The sequence below is a fragment of the Nothoprocta perdicaria genome, unplaced genomic scaffold (genome assembly GCF_003342845.1).
Source record: "Nothoprocta perdicaria isolate Ctin4 unplaced genomic scaffold, notPer1 scaffold_361, whole genome shotgun sequence".
NCBI lineage: Eukaryota > Metazoa > Chordata > Aves > Tinamiformes > Tinamidae > Nothoprocta > Nothoprocta perdicaria.
The window spans coordinates 501,960-518,737 of NW_020455601.1; the positions used below are offsets into that span (position 1 = coordinate 501,960).

The window sequence follows — 16,778 nt, forward strand, 5'->3', positions numbered from 1 at the left end:
TCCATCTGTATATCCTGTCAAGGAGGAGGAGGCAAGGCGGGGGCAGAACAGCCGGGGAGGCCGATTTACTCTCCAGATCCTTCTTCAATAGTCACCGTTGGGTCTTCGGGAGGTACAAGAAGTGCCGGCGGTTCCTCCGCATGCCCTGGACGGTGCCAGCAGCCGCCTCCGGCCGCTGAGCGGTGACATCCCTTGCCCAAAGCAGCATCCCCACCTCCCTTCTCTGCCTGCCTGCCTCCCTCCTTTCCTTCCTCCTCCTCCCTCTCTTCCCTCCCTCCTTCCTTCTCCTCCCGCAGCCGCGATCCGCGCCCAGTCGGCGCTGGGCTCGGCACCGACACCCACTTCTCCCTCCGAGCGCCCGGCGGTTGCTTGCGCCGCGCCGCGAGGAGGAGAAGGAGGAGGAGGCAGAGGAGGAGGAGCAGRCGGCGGGAGCGCGGGTCGGCAGAGGCGCTCGTGCCTCCGCGGGTGCGGGCGAGTGCGCGGGCAGGTGCGCAGCCCCCATGCCCCCCGCAGCCGCATCCCGCCCGCACCCGCCGAGCACGCACCTCCGGCCCTTGGGATTAAAACACTCACTTCTCCGGGCGGCCGAGAGAGCGCGGCGCCAGGTAAGTGCCTCCCGAGCCTTCCCTTTCTTTCCTGGCATTACCCGTCCTTATTTCTTTTTCTTATTCCCGTCTGCTCAAGTAGGTGGAAGATCTAAGTAGTTGCAGGAAAGGGACGTGTCCGATGCGTCTCCTGCTTCCCTGCAAACTGTCCCCGCTCGGCGAGCGAGATGCAGCTCAGCGGAGTCTGGGCTGGAGGCTCAGGGAGAAGTTTAATGGTGCTTGGGCAGTGGGGAAGGAAGCRGAGAGGACAGAGAGGACCATGGATGCAGGAGCCCTGTCCGTGCGCCTGCCAACAGCTCCGGCAAACACGGGCACCAGATGTGACACAGAAGCTGTGGGAGCGGAGAGTGTTAGTGACATGTGTGTGTGCACCTCTTGAAATAGATATATATATAGATATATATATACACACACACACACACACACACATATATATATAAAAGAACAATAGCATCTCTCTAACTCTTGGATAAGTCGCACAGGCTAGCGGGCACATAGTGTAGGGGGAAGGGAGGACCAGGGACTCCTTCAAAATGTAGGCAGCGCAAAGTCTTGCCGTTCTCAGTCTTTTCTGCTGCACTCAAGTGGCTCTCTTGCCTGATCCCAAAGCACACAGCACTGCTGCTACAGAGCCAAAGATTACTGTCAGCAGGAAATTTCCTAAGTTATTTTCCAGAGATTTCCTCCCGTCATGTCAAGGATGTCAAGGAGTTTGAAAATGTGGAAATTATGGGAGCTTATTTCTTTAATTAGTATTCARCCGGTAAGGTTAGCTCTGCAGTGCTGTTTGATACTGACCCTCCCTCCCCCAGTCCCTAGCCTATCCACATACACATACCCAGGCATGTCCTGCTTTCCTATAATAGACTGTGTGCACTGGTTTATGTTCTGGATCCTCAGAGTTCTAGTTAGCAAACTGAGGGAAAACAACAACAATAAACAGTGTTTTAGATATAAGGTATAGCTCTTATAAGTGTGCTGTCAAAAGATGATGCAGTTCAGGTGAGTGATGTCTGTGCAAGCGATGACTTTCCTGACCAAATGAGGGATTTAAGGACAGTGAAGGGAAGTGGAAGCTAGTGAGGGTCTCTGATTCTGGGAAGTGAAACAGTGGTACTTTAATCTTTCCCCATTTCAAGGAAAAAAAATCTTCTGATAGATAACTCCTTAAGTCAAAGCAGAGACTTGAAAGGGCAGCGTATACTTTATAGTTTCTCTAACAAGATGTACTGCCTTGCCATTTTTCAGCTGGAACGTAGGTGATCATAAAGCTTTGCAGGATATAAATCATTTTCCAGAAAAAATAAATAAAGGAGCCAAACTCTCATGAATGCTGGTTTCTAAGGCAGTCTGTGCTTGGCAGTGATGTGTGACTTGGCTTTTCTGCCTTTATAGTATTTATTAATTGTTCCTTTGCTACCTTATTTGAAGTTTACAGGGGATTGTTACTTGTAGAAGCTGAATAGCTGTTCTGGTTCTGAGAAAGATAGGTGAGGAGGGCACAGCAGCTATCCAGATGGATAAGTTAGGTTAATAGTGTGAAAGTTGTGTAAGTAAATGAGATTTACCTAGCATTTGTCTTTTTGAAAGTACAACAGGTCAAAAGATAAAGAWCAGTTGGGTAACATGATGCTGGTTTGCTCCTAGCAGCATTATTTTTTATAGCTATAACACTTTAAAAGGTGCAAAAGTGAARTATGGCTGTGTTACATGAATGTGCCTCATTAGTTCAGTGCGATTGCAGTGTTAACATCTTTGAGGGAAAAAAATTCAAATCCCACCTAGGGGATATGACCTCCTGCTTAAAGTGACTGTTCTGACTTTTTTTAGCTCTTGTAGCCTTCAACTACCAGGGGATCTAATATAGGCAGGCTTGTTAATTTTAGAGACATAAAGAAAAGCTCAGTAAAATTACAAAATAAATAAAAATAAATATAAAAATAAAATCCTTGCAGAGCAAAAGAGCAGAGCAAAAGAATTAAAATCTGATGGCGTTTAATGTTAAATATGTGGAATATTTTGGGTTTGAGAACTGAATATAGAGGGAAAAAACTACCTGGAGTATCGGATAAATATCAAAGTTAATGATCTCATCTACCACTGCATGTTAGAAGTATGTGTCAGTTAATGTAAAAAAAATCATTGGTAATGTAGACTATATTCTTACAAAAAGCTATAGAGGATTGCACTTTTAATCAGAGACCATTTTACCCTTATAATCTGAAGTTTTATTCTAATTAAATGTTGCTGTAGGTCATTAGAATTGTGTTAACAATCAGTTGACAGCTTCACAACTCTTTAAGGCTACTTTTATTGATTTAATAGGAAAGCACTCTTACCCTTCCATATAAAAGAGTAACTGTAAAGCATCTGTATAACTGCAGATTATCCCTGAATAGTCTCATCAGCAGAATGGATACAGGATCTGTGTAGATTTTTGTCAATCCTTTTCATGTGTAACTTCTTATATGCACACCTTGTGCCTGTAATTTTCTACATTTCCCCAGCAGTCAGACACTTAGCTCAAGAAAATCATTGTTAATGCAAAACCTTAGGTGGCTCTGCTCTAAGTCAAAGTCTTCATGTGTTACAAACGCAGCTCAGCTTTTTCTCAAAGACATTCAACACACAAATTGACTCCAGTGTACAATGAAAATACCAGATATTTTCATCTTCAAACGGTTTTCAGATGAATATACTACTTCGGAGACAGTTCATTAGTGCTGGGTTGTCGAGTAAGTTTCTACTGTGTATTTTCTTGGCTATTGCTTGAATGTCTGAAATGCTCAGTGGATCTTCAATGAATGCCTTTTCAAGCCATTTGCTCAAAGCTTCCTTCTGAGCTATTTGCTTTAGTTTAGTATGCACTTTTTTTTTTTTTTTTTTTTTTTTTTTTTTTTTTTTTTTTTTTTTTTTTTTTTTTTTTTTTTTTTTTTTATGTGTGTTTTCATCCTACTACTGGGTTTTGTTTTCTTGTGGCAATAAAAATCATTAAATTCTGTCGGGGCAAGGGAAGAGGAATATATTTGATGTATACTTCAGTCCTGGCTGTCAAACCAGGCTTAACTATAGGCAGTAATGCAGGAGTGCCTCCACTGGGAATTCAGTGGTTCTACAAAGAAATGCCACAAAGTCATTTCTTCCCCAAGGTATTCAGTGAAATACCTCAACTTAAATGAGGCTACAGAAACTGAGCTTATGAAATTTAAATATTTGACTTGTTTGGTCACAGATATGCAAGTACAGCTTGCATTGCTTTTCAATAACTGATCAAATTAGCATAATCCTTTCCAGCAACTTAGATCTATAAAATGCACCATAACAAGGTGAAAAGGCAACAAAGAACTTCCATATGGAGGAAACGATAGCAAAGATTTCTTTTGTTAGTTTTTCTTAGGGGAAAAATAAACAAGCAAACAACATTCTTGCCATATACAGTCTTCAGATCAACTGCAAAGCATTGCAAGAGACTGAAAACTGTTGCCTAATTTTCTTTCATTGTTTTTGTGCAGCTATATCATCCCATCAGCATGTGCCTAGTGTTTTTTTCTGCTGCCTTGTCAGGTCTTTTCACCTGAGTCAGAGAGTATTGGARCTAGTTCGTTGTAGCAGTACCATATGTTGGGAGCAGTGTAAGTTTCTTGTTTGATAACCAGATGCAGACTGCAGGATGTGCACTCCATTTACAGATCTCCCATGTGAATATTTAGGCCAGTTAGCGGCAGGAGGTTGTGGTCTGTAGTTGTAATGTCATCTGGCACAGGGAGTTAATAGGTTTTATCATACTGCTTTGGCTCAGAGCGCTTCATTTCATGCAAGAGTCCCCACCTCACTTGATCTAAGGCATCCTCCTATTTTTTTTTTCCTTTTCTTCTTTCTTCTCCTCCTTCCTCTTTCTAGAAAAACAAAAAGCAAACAAACAAACAAAAGTTATAACCAGGATTTGTATTCTATATCATGATTGGACAGGTTCTCGCTAAGCCTCTGACTCTAGGATCATGGAATTCCTGTGCTTGTGGAAGAGGCTCCTATGATATTTAGGAGATGTGACATTGCTATAAGCCTGCAGGTTCTGGAAGGGAATTTTCTTTTCCAAAGACAGTGATACCTTTTCCAATTAGTATTGTAAAACTGAATATCACGACATCAATATTTTGATGAGGATCGTTCGGCAGTCAGAGTCTCTGAGTTTTGTGTTTAAGGGAACATGGTTCAAGACTGAGAAGCAGCAGTCACCCTAAGAATTGTCTCAACACACAATATATTACTTTATTGAAAAGTCTCAAGTAGAGCAAAAAAATGGATAGGTGTACACTATTGACAGGGCTAAAGCAACACCTTGTTAGCAGGTGTATTCTAGGCTGCACTTCATAGATAATGAGATCCTGGTTTAACCTGTCATGGTATTAAAAATCAAAACTGCTTAAAGAGAGGACAATTATGGGAGGGAGTAAAGTGGTAAAGGAAGAAGGCAATAGGAAGTGGTAAGGAAGAAAGAGTGGAAAAAAACTCTTCAATTAAATCTTCAAATGATGCATGAAGCTGTCAGTGAGATTTCAGAATAATGAAATGTAATCCAGTATGGTGGAGACTAGTAACAGATTTTTTTTTTTTTTTTTTTTTTTTGATTTCCACTTCTTCCTCTTGAAAAATTTTGCACATTGGAATGACATATGGACAATCTAGGGTGAAGGAGAAAAAGGTTGTGTTAGGTCAAAAAGATGGACAGGGAAATAATATGGTTCATAGATTAAGCTGGCACAGTGACAGGAGTGAAAATGTGTGAGTGGAAGTCTGTAGGAATTTGCATTTTGGCTGTAAAAGGTTAGGTGATACAGATGAGACCTCAGGGCCCTATGTGGGATGCACTTACAAAGCTAGGAAAATCTCTGGGGGAAGGGGAGGAGGAGAGGACACTTGAGTAAGGACATCTGTCTAGGAGAGTGAGGCTGATGAGTGTTGTCCRCAAATATTAAGGTTCCCTGCTAGAGACAAACAGCTAGGCCTAGCTTTCATACTTTGTTTTAGGGATTATGGAGTGAAGCAAAATATTCAGAGAGATTTCAGTGGGTGTAAATTGTCCTTAATTACTTGCAGCAAAAGGAACTATTCCTTAAAGCTGAGCATCTTACTCATGATCTGAGTGTTTTCATCATGTCAGGATTGCCCCTTGGAGACAGAATATAATAGTGTCTTTCTGACACTATTATATAGATTGTTTTGGTGAAGTGGAGTAGTAATATTTTTCAGGTAGCGGCATCACTAGAACACTTCTGCTACTAAACTGTGGCTTAAATATAATTTAACTTCTGTATAGCAGATGGAAGAAAGTRTAGGTTACGCTGTTTGTAATCAATAAGGAGGTTATTTTTCAGAAGTATATTTTTCACAGTCTGATGTTTGTAGATCAATCAGTTCTTTAAGCACACAAACACAAAACAGTAGATTTTGTTTGTTTGTTTGTTTTGAATTCTTATTTCTATTCACATGGAGAACACGTAGCTGCTCTATTTAGGAATTTTGCCTGCACAATCCAAATTTTAGGAGATGTGACTCCATTTTGTTCCACATTTGTGGCAGAGGAAAAGATTTACAGATCTAGGAGTGTGATAGAAAGGTGCATGTATGTCCTAGTGTAATTAATTACATCAATTGGATGCACAATTTTTTCTCCTTTCCTTATATTGTAAGTCCTACTTGTGCATTTGTAAAAGAACAGATTTAAACACAGAGCACAAAATAATTGCAGGTCGATTTTGCCTTCATTTTACATTGAAGCCTGCAAAAGGRGATGATGGAGAAAACATGTAGCAGCATTGGAGATCTGCAATCTATCTGTTGTCCTCAATTTTGGTCAGGTCCATTGCTGCAAGTGAAGTCCTGAACTTTGAATTATGCCTTGATGAGGAACTTGCCTGCCACATCTTTTAGTTTATTTTTCAGTTTTCTGAATACTGTGGTGTTATTTAGGTGTTACTTATGAACTTTACAGAGCAGATGATGTTGAAGTGCTAGTTAAGCAGTTACAGAAGTACAATTTTGCTTTTTTTTTCCCCATTTCACATCTACTTAGAAAGTTTCATATAAATATGTATATCTATATCATTAAGAAAGAGAATGAAATGCAATTTAATAAATAATTATTCCAAGAGAGTGAAGACACTCTTACTTCTTCTTTGGGAAGTATCATACTCCAAGRCAATGTGCTGAAAGGTCTATAAATAAAACCCTAAAAAAAGAGGCCCCTAATAGAAGTGGGGAAGATTTATCTTGATGAAGGAGATGAAGGGAGAGAAGAGTGTTTCACAGCAGAAAGTGTTGCTACACTTTCTGATGAATAAAAATAATTGTATTCTGGAGACTGTGTGGTAAAAGTATTTGAGAATGAGTAAACAACAACATTTTTTTTTCCAGGGGGTGTGAGTATTCTGCTTTTCATCAGATTGTGCTGTCTAGCATATGGACTGTTCTTCAGTTGGTATTTTGGGTGTGTTTTTCAGTTCCACGCTGTGGCATGTGGCTGGGGACCATGGCACTCCATATGGTGATTTTCATACTTTCCTGCAGGTGTAAAAGAAAGGATATAAGAGAACACTGTTCAAGATAAAGGTTATAGCAATTCTAGTTTTGAAATGTCTGTTCAGAGCAAGAACAAGACATTTCAATGCGCTTAGTGGAAAGACTCTAACATATTGTAAATGTTTTAGTGACATTTCTTAAGAAAATCCATTTTGTATTTTTATCTTTGTTAAATAACAATCTGTTGCCTCTATGAAATAAACTGACAGTTTATCAATATCGGATGTCTTTAACCTGACGTAACCTAGATGTTGAGAGGAAACTAAAGGGTGTATGAACTGCCTCTGCTATAAACAACTTGGCTGAATTTGAGCTGAAGTAGGAAGGAAGTGAGCATGGCACTGGGGAATCACAGCTTTTCTTCATAATGCTCCCGGTTGCCCTTCTGGTATTTTTCCTTCATTAGGTCATGACTTACCCAAAGGCCCAGATCAGAAGTGAGCTATGTCTAGTTGGGATTAATCATTTTAAAATATGCTGTGTTAGTGAGGGTGATGTCTACATATTAATGCCCCATCACAAAATACATCTTGGTCTGTGTTGGAAAACTGTCTGTCTTAAGTGTAGCAATTTTGGTAAATTACATTACATTCCAGAAATTACGATCATTAGGTAAGATACTGCCTTTTCATTTTGCCTATAGCAAGACACAAGAGCTTTACATATGGAACCTTTCAAATTGTTGCTGATTAGCAAATGTGTTCAGCGAGCTTGTGGTTTATCCCACCATTCCCTAAGCAAAAACTTTCTGATGCAGGCCATATCACAGAAAGGATTACTATAAAAAGATTTTAAATATAGTCAGTAATCAAAAGAGCTTTTTATTTATTCTATGCTTTTGCCCCTTAGGTACCTTTGGCAGCACGATGCATAGAAGTTCTGCAGCTGAAAGAGGCTGGCATACTTTAAGTGATATCTGAAATTGCATTTAATTCGGTTTTAATAGTAAGAATATAGCAAAGTTTAGGAATGTAATAATGTRTCTAAATATTCTTGTTTAATTATTGTTTAATGCCTGGTCAGCTTATGCTGATAAGCACATAAGATGTGAAATCTAATTTCTCTGGCTTCCTAAAATTCAGTGGCTCACTCCAAATGAGTGCTTTGGTACCAGTTTAATTTCATTCTCATTTTTACCTTGGAATTTCTTAAATACTTCTTGTCTGCTTCATTGCTTAGTCAGACAAGGAGGGTGCCTATTACAGAGAGAACAATGCTTACTTTGGGTTAATGCAAGYAATTCCTCTGAAATGCAGTGCTCCATTTAGTTGTGACTAACAGAACTTGTGCTTTTTAATATCGATTACATATTTTTACTTGGTCAGAGGAGGCTCAGAACTGTAAAAGAGAGAAAATAGACCAATTTAAATGCTGTTTGAGGGTTTTCTTCTTTTAAAATTTTCTCTGTGACTTCTAGTTATTCCTAAACGACCAAAATTTTGAAATGGAAATAGATAAGATGTGCAGTGAGATAAAGCTTGTCTGTGTTATTGTTGAAAACTCTATGATGTTCAAATCAAGATTTCATTGAAAACATAAAATCWTTTTTTTTGATATGTGTATATCTACCTAGACATATGTGTATATCTACCTTTCTATATATATAGAGCTATATGCTACATATCGTGCCTGACATTCGCTTTCACAATCTAGAGAAAATGAGCGGGGAGACTGTGAGGGCTTTTTAGCTGGTCACGTTCAGATCAGAAGAAATCATAACATCTGGTGTACTGTGACTAAGAATCAATCAAATTGTTCTGATTCATCGTATACTCCTTTTTTAACTTTTCAGTTGTACAGARGAGAGTTAAACTAACATATGTCCTTTCGATTAATATAACTTCCTGCCTGTAGCCAGTTTGTAATTATGTCATAGTAGCAGCAAGTAGAATAGACTGTAGAAGACAGCAGAGGACAAATGAAAGCAAATAAACCTAAAATAATTCCACTTGTTCTGRTAATTTCAAAGAGAGTAGAATTCAGTATTTGTCTTGTGAAACTGCACTGCAAGAGAATAGTCAGTAGAAAACTCTGTATCTTTATAACTATAAATGCAGATCTATCAGCAGTGGTAGTAAAAGATAAGGAATCCAGTCTAAGCTCTCAGAAAGATACTGTATAAACTCAAGTCTGCTGACACTATTAACGATGGTGAGAAAAATAATTTACTTTTTTTTTTTTTAACTCCTAACAGTTCTTGTCTTTTTCCCTGATAGGTACCTACTATACCATTTATTTGGTGAAGGCCATTCAGCAGTGGTGACCTCTTCCAATTGACTACTCTACAAATTCTTATCTCTGGACTCCCAGCTGACACTTCCAAAGGCGAAAGCTACTGAGACAAGTGGAATTGTGCCTGCTTGTGTCAAGGTTTTTTTTCCTTACACAGGGGAAAAAAAAAGATGAAGTTGGGCAAAGTGGAGTTCTGCCACTTTTTGCAGATAATAGCTCTTTTCCTGTGTCTTTCTGGGATGAATCAAGCAGAGCTCTCGAGGTCCAGGTCAAAGCCCTACTTTCAATCAGGGAGGACGAGAACCAAACGGAGCTGGGTGTGGAACCAATTCTTTGTGCTGGAGGAATACATGGGTACAGACCCACTCTATGTAGGAAAGGTAGGGAATTTAACCAAACTTTTAAAGTTTCAGATACTTGCTTTTTGATGTTTGTTTATCTGCTATGACCCGAAATGTGCAATTCTGTCAGTGTGGTTGAAGTAAGCCTGGATGGGACGAAAGAAAATTTTGAAAAAGAAAATATACATATTTTGAAAGGGGCAAATGCTTAGCACTTCAAAGCAGCCACACACTACATTCCTGATTCCTCTTGCAGTCCTCTTTAAGAGCATTATATTTTAGCATGCTTCTTTAAAGGAATACAATAACCAAGGTATTTTACCACTACTGGTACAAATGAAATATCTTAACTGGTATTAGATGTCTTTTATTATGGAGCAGTAGAGAAACAGGGATGAATAACCCTTTATAAGAACTAAAAGCCAATCCTAGGACATCGTAGCTCTGTATTTTGGCCCTTGCTCTCTAAGGATCAGTACAGCTGAAGTCAAGAGAGGAAAAAATCGGCATCTGGGGGTGTGACAAGTGAAAAAGAGGGCATGCCCGCATTGCCGCTCTGCTTTGATGTTGCCTGGCTGGCAGATCAGCACCTTGGGGGCCTCTCTGCCCGCCGTGCTTTGCTCAGCCCTGTGGCTTTACCTGCCCTCGGCAGCGGGCAGCAGGCCAGCACGGAGCAAGCCCTGACATCAGGGCATCCCCATRGCTCCATCATGATGCCTGTTGCTGCACGGTCAGCACACATCGCACATCTGCAAATCCAGCCCTCAGCCCCTTGGCTGTGATGTGCTGCTGAGTGATATGCTTCCTTCAGGAATTCTGAAGAAAAAAAAAAAGGGGGGGGGGGAACCCTCTTGCGTTTCTGTGTAACATTTATGTGCAATCATCTCATTGAGAGAAATAATCTGTGTAATAGGAGAATCAACAAAAACAGTTTCTCATTAAAATATTGCAAATGTATAGAAAATGAAGGAGGGGCAGCTCTTGGCAAAATGGAATGCTTACAAGCRAGGAGATGAGAAAATCTGAAATGCACTGCTTCAGGAGTGCAGTGAATTTTGGCTTATGAGGTCCATCTCATCAAAACAAAAATCCTGATGCTTGCATTTACATGGTTTAGCATTCAAAACATGATCATGACAACTGAATAATCTTAATCAAGTTAAATGGGGAACTGCAGTTAGCCTTAAAGCTACTGCTATGTTTAGGTCCTTTTCTGAACTGGGGCTAGTACTTTACATAACTAAGAATTGGCTTGGGTGAGAAATGGTATGTTATCACAAATTCTGAATATTTTTGTTAATCTTAAGGTTGTATTAAGGTTAAATACTTCAATGATATTTTGACATCTCATTGTTACTACTTCATTCTTTCAGCAAAATTATTTTCATTTTGGAGCTGCTCTTGTGCTTTTGATTTTATATATTTATTTTTTTGCTTAGTATTAAAAGGAAGGTATGGCTTACAATTCAGAATTTCTCTCCTGGAAAAGAAATGTCTTTAAGTACCTGACTGAAGACTAGTTTTGTTATCAAGCAACTCTAAAACACTGCATTACATTACCATATTATGGCCAAAGATGCTCTGGTAGTGTAGAGCACATGATATTTGCAAGTATTTTTAGCTTCACGGCCTGCTCTTTCCTGTCCTTTGCAGAGGAAAAGAGTTTAGAGGCTATAAGCAGATACCTTCTGAAAAGCAGCCCCTTTTTCTGAACCAGCACGTGCCCATCTTGCTTTTATATCCGCAGTGTGAGTTATCGGCTCGAGCACACATTTGTACCAGCAATTCATTTTGTAGGAAAAGCAGACATAAATTTGCACTTGCAAAAGGAAGTCTGTCTTCCTGGAAACAGATCCCTTGCTGAGCATCTTATAAGATAAGATGTGCCCAGTTCCTAACCTTCACACCAGAAATGCTTTTGACTACGGGGCTCCTGAGGTGCAATCATGACCGAAGCCGCATTCCCACACAGGGGAGCAAAGAGGTGAAGAAGTGATTTTCTTTCTGTATGTTAACTTATTATGTGTAGCACCACTCTGAAGTGAGCAGCAGTCACTCTCCCCCTCCTCTTCTACTTTTAGAAATATTACTGTCCTTGTTTCAAATCTGCTGGCAGGTAGGGACTGAGAAGATCGAATTCTGGATAGGAATAGGAAGGTGTTTTCTTTTTTTTTTTTTTTTTCCTTCCCTTGGGGAGGAAGCTACGGCAAGGAAAAAGCTGGCTTAACTCACTGCTCTCATCAAGTGAAGTGGAAACAGCAACCAGACTCCGTTTCATATGCTGCAGAGTGCTCTGCTCCTGGGGAGGTCACTCCTTCACTACCCTATATTCAGGGTGCCTTGCAGGGTGCCAATCTAACTGTACACATGCAGGAAGTAAGAACCTTCCTCCAGATTTTTAAGGGCTGCAAGATAAAAACACTTCAATAACATTCAGCCAAATGGAGCTGCGCTATGGGATATCTTTTCCCTACCATTATTCTACTTATAAAGCCCTAGGCAATTCTGTTTGGAAGGCAGCATTTGTAAAATGTTAGGGTTACATGGCAAATTATGCAGAAGACATGAAATACCAATGTTAATTCCATGCCCTGCATTAACTCTGTCCTCCTGGGTGTGTGCATTTTGACACTTTAATTGCATGTCATATAGGGTAAAATCCTGGTCCTTTTAAATTATATAAAAGGGTTCCCTTCACCTCAGTAAGCATAGGCTTGTCCTTAATTTTTCAAAAAGTAATTTATGCTATTTTTTTATCAAGGCAAGACTTTAGATACTTGAGATTTTTAGCAGTGTTCCTTTTTATATTCCTGATAATAATCTGTTTTCAGATTCATTAAAAAAATACATATTTTAATTTACTTATTTATCTTTACATGGCAGGGACCTGTTTCTCTTAATACATTGGAGAAAGCTTTGGAGGAGTTCCATTAGTTTTACACTAATAGGAGTCAAAAGTGACTGAGGGTTTTGTTTGTTTGTTTGTTTTGTTGTTTAATGTAAGTCTTTTCTCTCCATGGTGTACATCCTAGTCATTCAGATTCAATCCTGACTAATTCTGAATGTCTCCTGGGAAAGACTTGGCATATAATCAGACCGCAGACTCAATCATATACACTTTCTTTCTATTTATCAGCCTAACATATGTTAGATTCATTTAAAAGGATGAAGCATTTAAGTATTTTGTCCACTTAYCTGGCCAGAGAGGAACTCCCATTTGGAAGATGAGTCAGTTTACCATCATGCTAATTTACTTGGAAGCAAAGACATCTGCTTTCTGAAAAATATTTACCATTGCTCTGGTTTGCCAACTCTACTATGCTGTTTAAAATGCTTTGCTGTGTATTTTCCATATAAATGAGTTTAATGGAGTCTGTTTGGCATAAAAATAACAATACAACATGGTTTAAAATGATTAAATACATATTTAAAATTAGGAAAAAAAAGGCATGTCATTATAGGGAATATATGATAACTTGTATGAAATCACATAATTAAAGTCTGTACGTGCAGAAAGGGGCACAGTTAAAGCTGTGTAGGTGACCATAGTTTAAATGTATATAAAATAAAAGTTATAAAAAGCATATAACTTTGTTTTCTTTTTAGTTTTACAAGTTATATGAATTTACAGTTCTGCTGTAAGAATATCAGTCTCATCAAAAGTGTTGTAATAAGGCAAAAATATCTGCTAGACATCTTTTTTCTTCAAAAGACAAATAAAAGATGAAGTGGTGAAACAGGGCTGTGGAGTCCATGTGAGCATCCTGATGGATAGATGGCTTCACTGTTTACATTCAGATCAAGCCCTCTTTTTCAGGGCTCTAGATTTAGGGATACTTGAAGACAAGAAAAGTTTCAAGCACTCTGTCAACCAAATTCAACTYTGTTCTTTACTGAAACCTCACTAAGATTTGAAGGACTCTAAAAATAAAAGAGAAATATAATAAACTTAAATGAACAGAAAGACAAAAATTTGATATGCAAATTCCAGAGGTTCAGCAGTGATGCCCAAAAATCACTTCAAACTTCTAAGGTGCCCTATGTGTAATCACTGTTTATAATGCTTGTGTGGGGAAGGAAGATATAAATTCTAATCTATATATTCTACATCTATAATTCAAATGAAAAAAGATTAAAGGAGTGCATACCATTTGTCAGAATTCAGAGTCCTTGCCTTCCAGCCCCATTGTAATTGCTAGTAAGACCTGCTGGAGACAATTTTTAAACAAGTACCAAAGTGCATTAAAATGCACTTGCATCGTTATCTTGTAAATGTTACAGCAAGAAAGAAGCATAAACAATGCAGTGTTGCCTAGGAAGTCAGTGGATTTGAGAAATTTTGTGGATTTGCACTGAGGCAGAGTGGGAGAAGGGCTTTACCAGCAGCAAGATGACAAACTTTTTTTAAAGAGGTCAGTGAATGTGCCAAAGGGGTGACGGAATTATTCTCATACAATACCTGTCTATTGTGTAACCTTAAACCAAGTCATACTGGCATGGTGAGAAGCTGAGATCTTTTTCTGGATCATTGCCTGTTGCTCTCAGATGTGGCTCACGACTTTTTGACTGCCTCGGATAATAAGTGTCTTTGCTAAAATACTTTAAAGCACTGAATACTGTGGAAGTGCTGGCCGCGGAGTCAAACTCTGACCAATGTGCTGGAGTATCAGTGACTGCAAAACGGAGGGAACGTCACCTGTGACTGAAAGCGCTAAAGATCACTGAATAAAAATAAATCCAAACAGCTTTTCATCTCCTCAGCAGCTGCAGTACAGCAGTTTTACTGACGTTTTGGGAAATGGAGAGGAGCTGTGAAGCTCAAATGTAGGTGAAAGAGGCTAGGTTGGCTCATTTATAGGTAACGGTGAGGGAGGCCAGGTAGGCGTCCTGGGTGAGTCTCCAGAGAGCTCTGGCTGTATGGGAAGATAGGGAGACTTGATTTCTGTGCCCAGAGCCATACCCAGGAGTCTCTCTATTGCTGTCACCCTGTRTTTGCTCACATTGCCTCCATCTAAAGCACCCGCTGCACTGAGAGTGGTTTTAACTCTGCACAGAAATACTTTATTTTTTTGTCCAAATAATTTTTTTTAAAGTGCTAATCTGTCTTTATGGGCATTATATAGAAAAAGCAAATAGCATGATAACTTGGAGAAGAAAGCTTCATGTTTTAAATCTGCTTTTTTTTTTTTGTTTCTATTTATTTTATTTTTACTTTTATCATAATTTGCCAAGAACTGTTGTTTTTATGTACTCCCACAATGATGTTTTTGATACTGCAGAAGCAAATCTGTTGTATTTATGATATTTATCCCTCTCAAGAACTAAGGTTCTGTGCTATGAAAATTGATAACAGTTGATCTTTTAAGTAAAATAGGACATGCCATTCCTATCAAAAATACTCCATCCTGAGTGCTGTAAATGAAATAAATGGATGAACAAGACAGTCAGGCCCTACTTAACTGCTCTGTGGATTTAAGTAGCCTTGGTGAGGGAACATCTCAATGGTTTGTGCAAAAAAGTGATGTGAATTTACTGTTTCAGCTGGTATTGCACAGTCACTAGTACCAGAGACTTTTCTTCATTACAGTCTCTGTGGATTTCATGTTATTCTACCTTTACTGTATGTGGATTACCCTGAATAACTGACAGCTGATTGAGAGTCTGAATGCTTCCTATTTAGCATATAAGTCTTAAGATGTCTCTGGGGAGAACTGAGATTTAAGGCACATGGGAAGAATAAGTGGAAGGGATAACCCAAGATCTATTTTTTTTTTTTTTTTTTTTTTTTTTTTTTTTCATGGTATTTTTCATTATTTTGTGCAGCTATGGTCTTATTTTTTTTCTTCTTCTTTATAGAAACTTGCCTTCCTACTCATAGTTGAATGAATACAGAAATAGGTTTTATGCAAGGGATTTAAAGTGATGACAGTTTCACATGCTCAAGCACTAAAAGACAATTTATGTGTAATTTCATTATTAAAAGTGATAATAGAGTCAAGAGACTTATGGTTGGATCCTGAACCAGGACATGTAGCTTTTTGATCTTTTAATATAATGCAGAACATTGATCCTTAACATGTGGCATTACGAAAGAGGAAGGTTAGTGAAGGTGATGACAACCCCTGTAAATTAAGTAGCCCTCATCACAGCATTTTATTCAATGGCACAGCTATGCTATTCATATAATCTTGTAATACCAGTTCTCTATTTCAGCAGACCAAGAGGCTCTACCTGCAGTGCTCTGCTCTGAATTTCTTTTGGACATTATCTAAAACTACATTTTTTGAGGGTCTCATGGCAAAATAGAAAAGCAAGAGTAAAAGCTAATTTTGCAACAATATGTAGATGCAAGTCTCCTGCATGCTTGACTGGCTATCAGAAAATGCATTCTTTTCATGAGAGCATGAGGAGATTTACAATTTTTATGTTAGTCAAGCCAATCCCACTTCAGCTGACTATTTTTTTAATTCAAGAGTTCCTTCTGCTTTTCATCTGCTGAGCTTGTTTTCAGTCCTCTACTATTTGCCATTGGCTGTCACTCATTATCTGTATATTATATGGCTGTCTCCTAGTCTTACAGCTGCAGATTAATGATGTTGGAAATACAAAATGGTAAAGCTGAGGCTACCAAGAGTTATCAGTATTTGCATTATTTCACTGCCAAAGAAGTCCACTCATAAATCAAATCCCCACTGTGCTAGGCACAGTCCTAGCAAGCACAGCTTTTGCCCTCAGTTTAGAAGACAAGAGGCAATAGAGGATTCATGAAAAATAAAAAGAGAATCAAAATATGGAGATACTGGAGATACTAAATAACATGCCAAACATAGCATGACAAACTATTGTTCTTTATTATGAAGACAGAGCAGCAGTTATTCTGTAAATGAGAAACCCACAGCATTTTAAAGACCAAGAGCAGGGATTTCCCTTTCCTTTCCTTTCCTTTCCTTTCCTTTCCTTTCCTTTCCTTTCCTTTCCTTTCCTTTCCTTTCCTTTCCTTTCCTTTCCTTTCCTTTCCTTT

General features: G+C 38.9%; 1 protein-coding gene across 1 annotated transcript in view; it reads left to right on the forward strand.

Annotated features, from left to right (window-relative positions):
* Window positions 1–539: 539 nt before the first annotated feature.
* LOC112951680 (cadherin-7-like) overlaps window positions 540–16,778 on the forward strand; it is a 50,864-nt gene continuing 34,625 nt past the window's right edge. Inside the window, exons 1-2 of the mRNA XM_026044423.1 lie at window positions 540–605; window positions 9,401–9,796. Coding sequence (XP_025900208.1) covers window positions 9,587–9,796 — 210 coding nt within the window. The 5' untranslated portion in view covers window positions 540–605; window positions 9,401–9,586. The remainder of the gene's footprint in view (window positions 606–9,400; window positions 9,797–16,778) is intronic.